Genomic DNA, 12,677 nt, shown 5'->3' on the forward strand with positions numbered 1-12,677 from the left:
GATTTCAACATGATAAAAACGCTATCGAAAAAAAAAGGAGGAACTCGAATTCTATCCAAAGATTCTTGTGCTTTTCAAACCTTCATAGATAGTATGAAGCTCGTGGATATCTCCATGAATAATGGTACCTTTACTTGGAATAATAAAAGAGGAGGAGAGTCACTGGTGGCATCCAAACTCGAAAGATTTATAATTTTAGAAGATATTATGATCAAGGACAAGGACATAGATGCGAGTGTTCTTCCCTTTGGAGGCTCGGATCACTGGCCAGTTCAACTGGACATTCAGGGTATTGGCAAATCCAACAACAGACCTTTCAGATTTGAAAATATCTGGCTCTCCCACCCAGACTTCTATAAAAACATTGCTATCTGGTGCACTGAAGATTTGGATATTCAAGGCACAAGAATGTTCCTTCTTCAAAAAAGACTCAAACAGATTAAACTCAGGCTCAAGGAGTGGAATAAGAAAGATTATGGAAACATTTTAGAAGAGAAAGAAATTGTGGAAGGAAAAATGCATAAACTCAGCCAAAATCTGATTACAAAAGGTTTTGATAAGGAGCACACTGAACTGGCAACTAAATATCACCAATATTGGGAGAACTTATGCAAGCAAGAGGAAATTTTTTGGAGGCAGAAATCCATAGTGCAATGGCTAAAAAAAGGAGATCGCAACACCAGATTCTTCCACAAGACCACTATGGCAAACAGATCTCACAACAGGATTTCTACTATTAAGGACATGAAAGGTAACATGCTCAGCAGGCATAAGGAAAACGAAGCTGAACTAGTTTAGTACTTTTGGGGCATTGCTCAAGAAACATGCACCAATAGAGATCAATCTATCACAGAGATTACTAAGCATATTCCCAAGCTAGTCTCCTCAGAAAACAATTTCAACCTCAACAGACCAGTGTCAGAAGAGGAGGTCAAGGAGGTCCTTAATGAGATGCAAAATGGCAAGGCACCTGGTCCTGATGGGTTCAATGTAGACTTCTTCAAACCCTGCTGGAATATAGTAAAACAGGATATTCTGAGCGTGGTGGAAGACTCAAGGAGGGATAAAACTATCGTGAAGGCGCTTAACACCACTTTTTTCACCCTGATCCCTAAACAGGATGTTTCCCTAACTCCGGATAAGTTCAGATCCATTGCTTTATGCAATGTTGTCTATAAAATTATCTCCAAAGTGGTTGCCAATAGATTCAAACCACTTCTTCCTACCCTGGTGGCAGCAGAACAATCAGGATATGTTGAAAGTAGACAAATCCTCGACAACATCATTCAAGCTCAGGAGGTGGTTCACTCGTTGACAAACAATAAGAAAGCTGGTATGATCATGCAACTTGACATAGCCAAAGCCTATGATAAGATAAACTGGACTTACATCAGAAAAGTTCTTGCTACTTTTGTGTTTGATCATAACTAGATCAAATGGGTTATGGCCCTAGTCACTTCTCCCAACTTTTCAATCCTGGTTAATGGTTCTCCCTCAGAGACTTTTACTCCTTCAAGAGGCTTAAAGCAGGGAGATCCACTCTCTCCCTTTCTTTTTGTTATCATGATGGAAGGGCTTGGAAGAAAGATCAGATATGCCAAGGTCGTGGGATCAATCAAAGATCTCCAATTTTTTGAAGAGGGACGTGCTTTAACTCATCAACAATTTGTGGATGATACTATGTTACAAGGGATCCCCATGGTCAAGGAAGCTCTTTCCTATAAGCAAATATTGAAAGACTTTTCCATGGCTTCAGGTTTGGAGGTAAATCTCGCTAAATCTAATTTTTTTTTCTTTAATACTCACATTGCTATCCAAAGAAATATTGCCAGAATTCTGGGCTTCCAAAGGGAGCTCCTCCCCTCGAAATATTTGGGAGTTCCTCTCACTGCTAAACCCTTACTCAAGAGCATATGGGAACCTATTATTAATAAATTACAAGACAAGGTCAAGAAATGGACCTTTAGATCTCTAAATTTGGTTGGTAGGTTAGTGCTAACCAAAGCTATCCTTCAATCCATCCCTGTCTTTATGCTCTCTGCTCTACCGGCTCCTCAAAGTGTACTTCATCAGCTCAGATCCATCCAAAGAGACTTCCTTTGGAGTAAGGGGGAAGATCGTAAGAAATGGGCCCTGGTTGCTTGGGATAAGATATCCAAACCTAAGAGCTTTGGTGGGCTAGGTTTGGATGACCTTGAGTTACTCAGCAAGGTTCTAGGTGCCAAATTATGGTGGCAATGGGTTAAAGAGCCAGAGGTGCAGTGGGAAGGCATTTGGAAAGAAAAATATGCTAGCACCTGGCATAACCATGATCTAATAAGAATGTCAGGTAACAGAAAGGGCTCACACATTTGGAACAAAGCATGGAATAACCGGGGATTGGTCCAAGGAAACAGCTTCTGGGAAGTCTGAGATGGAAATCTTAGCCTATTCTTGGAGGACAGATGGCAACAAGAACCTATATTATTAAATGAAGACCTAAGGGATCTCAAGGACAACACTGATAGCAATAGACTTTATAAAGTGAAATAATTTTGGGAGCAAACCAACAATAATGATAAATGGAGAATTTGGAGGAATTTTTATTTTAGGGACAACAGTACCCTGAAGGCTAAAGTAGAAACTCTTAAGGAAATGTTAGATCAGAGGAAAATTCTGAAATCTGAGGGCCACAATCAGCTGAGATGGGGCAACAATAATGAGGGGGTTTTTAATCTCAAGGAAGCTAAGCGCATTCTCCTTGACCTTAATTCTCAAATTCCTGACAAAACCTAGCTTAACCTATGGAGACACCAGGGATGGATGAAGATTAAGCTTTTCATGTGGCTCATTTAGCACAATTTTTTTTTGAACTGGGACAATATTAGGAAGAGGGGCATTATGGGACCTTCCAGATGCCAAATGTGTGAAGAGAATGAGGAAATAGGAAACTATGGAACACCTTCTCAACAACAGTATGTTCTCCTCTAGTCTGTGGGACTCTTTTTCTTTTATTTTCCATCAGACGGTTAGAGACAACAATAACATCTGCAACACCCTGACCAACTGGAGGAAAGATTTTTCAGATAATGAAGTTCTAGCCATAACTTGGGCCCTCTTTTCGAGCTTCATTGTTTGGAATGTTTGGAAAGAAAGGAACAATCAAATCTTCAAAGAAGTCAGGAGAACTTCCCATTGCATTTTTTAGTTGATCCTAAAACAGCTCAAGGAAACGGTTAGCACTATTGTGCGAAACCTACCCAAGAACCCTCCTTCAACTTCTGACCTGAGAATTCTCTGTAATCTTGACCTGCAAGGCATCTCTCCTTAGGGGCTAGATAGGAATCTCACCTCCCTGAGGGATGCTAATCAATTCTGGTATCCTCCTCCAAAGGGTTATCTGAAATACAACATAGATGGAGCTTCAAAAGGTAACCCGGGTACAGCTGGTTATGGAGGGGTGCTTAGAGACGAGAATGGAAGTGTCAACTTCATATTCCACTGTCATTTGGGATAGGCTACTAATAACTTGGCAGAATTGATGGCAACGGAGCAATGTTTGGATTTCCTAAGTCAAGAAAACAGGAAAAATGTGATTGTGGAGGCTGACTCTGAACTCATTATCAATTGAGTCAAGAAAATCAGCGGGGGCACTAAGCCAGAAAAGTCTCAAAAAATTGGAGACTAATTCAGGGCTTTCAATGGATTCAACACCACCTTCAAAGCCTCTGTACGGTAGGTTTTAAGCATGCCCCCAGGTCAGCAAACAAATTGGCAGATTTACTAGCCAACCAAGGGGTTATCAACACATAGAATAGAGTGGCTTCAAAATGGCAGGAGCTGCCTCATAGCAGGTTAAAGGCGGCTCTACAGGAACAGGCAGAGAATGATAGGTAGGAGTTTAGGGATAGACAGAGCCCTAGACCAGGATTCAAATTAACTTGACCTTTTCTTTTGTCACCTACATGTGTCATCAATTTCGGATAAGCAGTTTTGTTCAGGGGGAAAAACCTTGTCTGCTCACTCATATTCCCAGAGCGAGAGAAAGGATGTTCTCTGCATATCGTGGGAAACGATTCGAGTCCCTCAAGTTTTTGTTCAGTGACAATCCTCTTTTATTTTTAGTGTTCCAAGTTCAGGCGAGATCGATCCATTTACGCAGGAAGAGCCCTGTTGTTTACGATTTCCGGATTGGTAAGAATTCGGGGTCTCGGCTTAGAATACCGCCCCCCAGGCAGTTTTTGGCAGGTCACACTGCTTTTAATGGGATAATGGTTTTGGAGATATTGTTGCGATACCATACAATGTCCAACACGTGGCAGGGAGAGGGCGCTGAATTCCACCCTTCCTCGCTCACTAATGTCAAGCCAACTTATCCAATGCGATATCATTATCAGCCGTTGGATGTTGTGTATGGAGATCAACGGTTCAGTGGGCCCATGAAACTTGGGGGGCAGGACCATTATTCTTTGGTCCTTTTGACGATGCGATCTCCTCCTAGGTCGTCGATCTTTGAGCCTGTTTTTAGACGGGTCAGATGGTTCAGGCTTTTCCGACATAGATGCTATGGGAATTTTCGTGAGCTTTCTGGATGCTGGGTTCCTTTTTGTTGGGTTTTCCTTGGGTTTGGGTTTCTTTGGGTGGCTCCTTGATTTTGACTTGGTTATCACGAGCCCCTCTCTTGTAAATATTGTACTCTAACTGTTCGGTTTAATGAATTAGAAGGCTCCATTCTTGCTTTAGCAAAAAAAAAAGAAAATGAATTTAAAAAATCTACAACATGGGTTTTTCTCAGAATGGGGTGAATTATGTTTAGCACGCACGTTTTCCTCAAAATTCATAATCGTTTGAGAGATTTGCAGGGTTTTCTGGAGCCTTATTTGCGAGACTGCATGAGAAAAAACGGATTTTCAATTAAATGTACAGACAGTTGTTACGACCATGATTCAATTTTCCTGATCTACAGGAGATAGATCTGCCACGGAGAAGCTAAACTATAGAGTTTTCATCTTTTGGTTGACCAGATATTCCGATGCTGGGGTAGGGAAGGAATGCCAAAGCGTTCACTCATTGTATATGCACACGTTCACTTGAACTATGAGACCTTGTGGACATTCTTTAACTGGATTTGTTAATGAAGCTTTTGAATGAAATATTAAATATTTTGAGTAAATTTCTTATGCTAATTTCTTTGCATAGAGACTGCCATTTCCATAGCGGATCCACAGAGGAAACCAAACCAAACCCTTGAAGCTGATATAAGAAAATATCTTGCGTATGTAACCTTGTTCATGAGCTAATTTGCCATATACTACAAGTTGGAAATGACTTAAGAATGAAGGAATTCAATAGATAATTGGATATGGGTACCATATTGCTTGGAGTTCACAAATCACCAATGTGATATCACTACGTATAAGTACAAACAAGGCTACAACAACACCAAACTGGAAATCTCTTTGCCACTGTCCAACCAAAGAATGTTTACAGGTAAGAAGATCAGAATTACCTTGCCTTTTTAATATAAAAAGAATTGTTCTATTTGCTAATTTTCTGGAAGAGGTATTGATTAATTTGAAGATTGGACTGGTTATTTGTTCATAACAAAAACGCATAGTTGTGTGTACTTAACTGTCTATTCAGGATTTTAGCTACATAAATTGTGCAATTCTACAGCTGAACAACAATTCTGCAGTTGAAAAACAATTCTGTAGCTCTATATTTAATTCAATGATTTATTATATGAAAACACATTCTAATCAAAATTCATGAGTAGTGTGCCATCTAATTTTCCTACTTCATTCTTCACATCAGCATCATGTTCCCATGCCACACTTAAGCATGACAATTTTCAATGTTTCACAAAAATTTCAAACAAGCGTAACTTTCTCATATGACATCGGTTTTCGATGATTCAAACATCATCGAAAAGATCTCGACAATATCTACACAATGAGAAAGATTTCAATAGAATTTGAAATAGTGAAAGAATGGAGAAATCGCCAACAAGGCATGATAGAAAAAGTACTAAGTTTTTACAGGTTCCAGGGAGATAAATAGATGGACACAAACAAACAGTGTCTCTCAAAGACCACATTTCTTTTAAAAGAACATGATCAGAGCAACATAAAATATGAAATATCCAAGCATTAGCACATTATTTTGGAAAAATAATGTCGAATTAGATCCATCACACCATTTGGAAGCCTTTCAGATACTAGTCTTACCATTGCATTCCTACTTATTTAGTGAATAAAATCTTCATCTCATTTTTCTTCAGAGTGACTTTCCTGCCTCGCTTTCACTAGCCTTTAACCCAGTAATAAAACCATTCAGCTCCCCTACAAACCTCATTCATTCCATTTTCCTTTTTTCTTTGTCAAATAAACCTTGATCCACTACAAAAATTTTCATCCATAGTCATTCAAAATTATTGTTTTATGCTCTTGTTAGATGATGGAGGATTCATTAAGGCCTCCCTTCTAACAAGTCTTGGCCTATCCACATCAACACATTATCTATGTTCAAGGCTAGAGTCTTTACCAGTACCTTGAGGCTTGTATGCATCAATGACAAGTTCTCTCACCGACAATCATGGGAATACATCGATATCCCTTGATCGTTGGATCTTGCGAGTGACTCGACATCAGCTCATCTATTTGCACTTTGGAAGATGTACTTTGGTACCTTAGCACTTGTTGAAATTAACGGCAAGTTTGCCTCGCGTTGGTTAATGACATTCATCAATGGCTAGTAATCCAATGACTTCTCTTATTGCTCGATAACAACACATTTATTCGCATGACTAGAATTGTACCATCGGGTTTTGTAGCAGATGAAGACTATATCATTTCAAAATTTTGTAGCAGATACAACAGATTTAGCAGTAGAAATAAAAAATCCACTTTTACCACCTCATCCACCATTTATGCAATCAAGAAGAAGATGAAATTCTACATTCTATTCCATGATCCAGCAACAGCTACAACTTCTCTACATGTGGATAGTTTTTCCACTTCCTAGGTAAGTAAAGGTATGCTCTTTTATAGCTTTTAATCATAGAATTCCTTGAATACTGAAATCATAATTTTTGGAAAATACTTCACCATATTTCCTTTCTCATTTGAAAAAAAAATTGTAAACACCTTTAGTTGGGGCGGGAAAGGGACATCTATTTATTATCACATCCATATCACTTTATTCCATTTCACTTCATTTCATCCTAACATACTTGTCCTAATCACTTATGATTGCATTATGGTTCAAAAGTTATATGATTTGCAAATAAATCCCTAAATAATGAGAATATTATATCGCTGATTTAAATATGCATTCTTAAATACATCCAATGAATCTTGATGCAGAAAAAAGAAACAAGGTATTGAAATACAAGAACCAATACCAATTAAGATTTGGTTGTCACACAAGAACCAACCAAACATGTTGCAATTCAATGTATGATAAGGAGTAATTTTCAAAAAGAAATGAAATTGTCAAATGAAAAGTTTAAGGACAATTGATATGAGTCAAACTCATTCAAAATCAAATCATGATTAAGAAATGTAGTAGATTGCATGAGGACATGCAATAACGTTAGTTAGGGGGTATGTATAGTCTCCAAAATGTCTTCAAAATATCATCCACTTTCAGCTTTATCGCCACCATTTCACTCACATGTCACAACTCCATAGCCATATAATCTTTCATTAGCTTCCATTTTCATAATTATATGGGTTACCTTTGTGTTTTCCAAAAGCTAATGCTTTCTACTATTTTAATTGAATTTATGGTTAAAACTTAGAAAAATCACATATACTTTCTAATACTTAAAAGTGGCTTGAGTTTCATGACATGTGTAGGTCATTTGGAAGATTCCAAGGCACCCTTATGTGCCCTCCAATGCTCAAATTCGAATTTCCTTCAAGATATGGAAGAATATTTGGATAAAGGTCAAAGAGGATATGTGTCTCATCATTACCTATTTGAGTTGTAACTCTATGAGATTTTCGAGGAATCTCGGGAGAGAATAATGGACCTCCATTAATGACGTAGCTTCTTATGTTCTTGTATAAATAGGAGAGACTTATCCTTTCAAAGGCATGTGTAAAGTTGGAGATACTCAGGTGGAAAGTTAACATTCCTTGTGAATGGAATTTAGATTTAGCACAATGCTCATGAGTGGTGTTCACCTTGATTGGTAATGCTTGCATTGGGATCCTCTCAACTTGCCATCTCTCATACTTTTGGATTGGCCACCTACAATGTGTGAGATTTATTGTTTTTAGATTTATTGCTTTCATAAATTAAGATACATTTCTTTCATATCTTTTCCTATGCGAGAGGTTAAGAGTGATTGTTTTTATATTCTTTCCTACCTAGGGGTTAAGAGCGATTGTTTTTATTTTCTTTCCTATATAGAAGTTAAGATCAATTGTTTTTATTTTCTTTCATATATTTTCTTGTGTGAGAGGTTAAGAATGACTGTTTTTTCTTTCATTTCATGTCATGTGGTTTTTATTATTCATTTCATAGGATCCTGATTTGATAATGCACACATGATCCCTTAGAGTATATTTCATTTCATGCAATTTAAATTCCTGCAAGTGTGATCAATTAAGGTTTCAATTCTACGCGATGTACTATAATTGTACTAAAATTTATTTTGAATTGAGTGTTGAATTAGAATAGGTGAATTTGGTTTTTCGTTATTTGGTTTCGTAGTTAGATTGATCTAAATTGGAAGTTAATTTCTAGCATATACAGTGCACACACACTTCGCAAGTTTTACGAGACCCCCGGGTTGACAACTACATGATAGGTAATTAATTTGCCTCAACAAAGCCTAAGATAAATATTATAAACACTAAAATAAACATCATTGACAATTGTTAACCATGGTTCATTTTCATATTGAGAGAATCATTATCAAAATGCGACATTTGACCATGGTTTACCATGTTTAACCATCGTCGATTTTCATATCAACACAATCTTTGTGACAATGCGACGTTCGACCATGGTTGACCATGATTGACCATGGATGACCAAGTTTTATTTTATAAAACATGGTTTACCATGGTTAATAAATTTTGACCATGATTGGCCATGTTTAAACGTGGTTGATGATGATTATCATATTGAGACAATCTTTGTCAATGTGCAGTAAATTATAAACCCAAGGTATATAAACCCAAAGATAAATATTATAAACCTTAAAATAAACATGGTTGAGCATGGTTGAGCATGGTTGATCTCCATATTGAGACAACCTTTGTCACAATGCGACATTGGACCATTGTTGACCATGGTTGATTTCCATATTGAGACAACCTTTGTCACAATGTGATGTTGGACCATTGTTGACCATGCTTTACCATGATTGATTTTCATACCGAGATAATTTGTAGCAATTCGATGTTGCACTATGGTTTATCATGGTTGATTTTAATATTGAGACAAACATCATCACAATATGACATTCGACTATGGTTGGATATGATTGACCATGGTTGACCCTGGTTGATGTTATAAACCCAAGGAAATAATAAACCCAAGGCCTTGATATTATAAACCCAAAGGAATAATAAACCAAAGGGACTAATACTAAAACCCAAAGGGATTATGAACCCAAGGGAATAATATTAAACTCAAGGGACAAATATTATAAACCCAAAGTATATAAACCTTAAGATAAATATTATAAACACTAAAATAAACATTGTTGACAATGGTTAACCATGGTTGATTTTCAAATTGAGACAATCCTTGTCACAATGCGACATTGGACCATGGTTACCCATTCTTAACCATGGTTCATTTTCATATAAACACAATCTTTGTGACAATGAGACCTTCAACCATAGTTGACAATGATTGACCATGTTTGATTTTATAAAACATGGTTGACCATGATTGACCATGGTTGATGATGATTATCATATTGAGACATTCTTTGTCATAATGCGACATAAATTATAAACCCAAGGTATATCAACTCTAAGATAAATATTATAAAACCTAAAATAAACATGGTTGACCATGGTTGATTTCCATATTAAGATAATCCTTGTCACAATGTGATGATGGACAATGGTTGACCATGATGGGTTTTCATATTGAGACAATCTATCGCAATGCAACGTTGGACTATGGTTGATTTTCATATTGAGACAATCATTGTCACAATGCGATATTCGACCATGGTTGATCATGGTTGGCTATGCTTAACCATGGTTGACCATGATTGATATTATAGACCCAAGGGAATAATAAACCAAGGGATTGATTTTTTTTTCCTTTTGGAAAAAACGTAATTTTCATTGATTGAGAAAATTACATATTGTATATGCAAAAGCATATGATATAAGAGGCAGTGCATGTCAGATAATAAGGTTCCATAAAATAGTCAAATATTGATGCCTTTTTTCCACGCAGGGAGGCATCATTTTTTTATGTGTTCATCATACTGATTTTACCAAAAAATGAATAACTGTAGCCATATAGCATGTCCATAGGTCCTGCTGAAAATGAGAAACATATGAATATTTACAGATGGTAAATTAAAACAAAAATTATTAACATGATCTAAGCTCCTTGTGAGCTTGATATAGCATCTATGTCCATGAAAGGTCGACGGTAGTACTGGTAAAAAGTCCCTTCTCTATGTTCTTGGATCATCCAAGTGTCGGATGGCCTGTGCGCAACTTCTTTGGATAATTTGTCAGCATCTGCATTTCGCTCCCTGTAAATATGATGACATGTAAATGTGTCAAAAGAAGTAATAAGATGATGAGCCTCATCCAGAATATGTGACAATGTGTATGCAGAACATCTAGTTTTTTTGTTTATCCATTCGCAAACAACTTTTGAGTCTCCAAAGAGTTGGAGGTCTCGACATTGGATTTGCAGTGCATATTGTATAAGGAATTTTGCAGAGGATAGTTTTACAAAGTTATTTGTGCCCCCTCCCAGACCCAACTGAATATGGAATGAACTCAAAGCAGTGAGGTAAAGTATGGCCCCTCCCCCGCATCCTTCCTCCTGGGCAGAACTGTCAAAATAAGCCCAAGGCTTTGTATGGTTTATGGATTCGGGTATGATGGTTCAAGGTCGAGTCGTCTCCTGGTCGTCTGGGATGATGGAGTAGTTAGAAATGATACAGGATGCAATGGAAGGCTAGTGCAACATGGAGTTTTGGAAAATGAGATTATTGTAGGCTATCCATAGTCCCCAGGAAATGGGTAAGGGGAGATTCCTGAGCTTTTTTGGATCAATGCTTATCCACCAGGTCATCTAGGTCTCCTTCACATTTGCACCTTGCCACCTTATCAGGGATGGAATCATGGATGATATCGATTACCAAAGGTCTTGAGCGGCCTGGGATTCAATAAATAGGTGTGAGATGGATTCATTGTTACATTTACAAAGGTGACAGTAGAAAGGGCCATGATGAGCTTGCTTGAGTAGATTCTCTTCAGTGGGGATTTTTTTTGTAAGTATGGTCCACATGAGTAGTCTGCTCCTTGGGGGGGCCTTAAGCTTCCACAAATTCTTCCACCATGACTATAAGGCTTGTGGACGATGATCTTCGGCTAATGCAAGGTATCCATCCTTAGGGGTATATTTCCCTGCTTTTGAGAGTGCCCAGATGACTTCATCTTCTTCCTCACTAATCCAGATGTGAGCCTCAGTGAGGGCCCCGATGTAAGTATTCCATTGTTGTGTCCATTGACGAGGAATGTTCAATCTTTGGGCCATTTTCCAAGCTTGCTGAAATAGGGTGGAGTGTTCAAGGTCCGCTATGTGGCCAATATGGATAATATTGATGTCTCTGAGAAAGGATTTGAGGTCGTCTAGCAGCTTGTGTGCATTCTCGCATCCAATCCATGGATCCAAACCAATCCTCACCTTCATTCTAGACTGTATTTTCCATGTGATGCCAGCCCTGATGATGTTAAGGGATTTTATTAGTGCCTTCCATATGATTGAAAGCCCTAAGTGGAGTTTTACGGTTAGCTTAAGCAATCCATCAGGTTTGAGGGGGAAATATATTTTGAAACATCCACCCTAGTCCACAGACTATTTGATGTAACAAGCTACCAACCTAGTTTCGCTGCCAGAGCAGTGGAGAAATCTTTGAGTTTCTTGATGCCCCATCCTCCCCATTTCTTGAGCAAATTTAGGGCCTCCCACTTGACCCATGGAAATATTCTTCCTGTCTGTTGTCCCTTCCAAAGGAATCTACAGCATAAGGCCTGAATTCTGGAGAGTATACCCCGAGGGATCCATGCCAGAGACATCCAATAGACCGGGGTGGCCTCGAGGACAACTTTGATGAGAATGAGTTTGCCCGCCCTCGAGAGGTATTTGTAGTACCAAATATTAAGTCTTTTCTCCATCTTGGAAATGAGCCAAGTCCAATCTATAATTTTATACCCCAATGGCTTTAGCTTGTAGCCCAAATATCTGAGTCCATCTTCCAGTCTAAGAAGAGTGTACTGGAACCTTTGCAGCGCATAATGGATTTCATATGGAGAACATCCAGCCTCTGTGAGGGTCGACTTGTTACAGTTTACAGCCATACTAGTGCCTATTTGGAATAGTGCAAATGTGTTCTTCATGATTGTCAAGTCTCCTATGCTTCCATTAAGAAATAGCAAGACATCATCCACAAACAACAGATGAGTCAATGTGTAGTC

At 38.1% G+C, this 12,677-nt stretch overlaps 1 protein-coding gene across 1 annotated transcript; it reads left to right on the plus strand.

The window, feature by feature from the left end:
- The first annotated feature begins 93 nt into the window (after positions 1-93).
- Positions 94-798, plus strand: LOC149232988 (uncharacterized). Its single transcript, XM_089382069.1, has one exon. The coding sequence runs from the start codon at positions 94-96 to the stop codon at positions 796-798; it is 705 nt and encodes a 234-aa protein (XP_089238195.1).
- The last annotated feature ends 11,879 nt before the right edge of the window (positions 799-12,677 follow it).

Source organism: Pinus tabuliformis, chromosome J (assembly GCF_031772625.1).
Source record: "Pinus tabuliformis cultivar Carrire ecotype Pingquan chromosome J, CPIR1, whole genome shotgun sequence".
In the NCBI taxonomy this organism is placed as follows: domain Eukaryota; kingdom Viridiplantae; phylum Streptophyta; class Pinopsida; order Pinales; family Pinaceae; genus Pinus; species Pinus tabuliformis.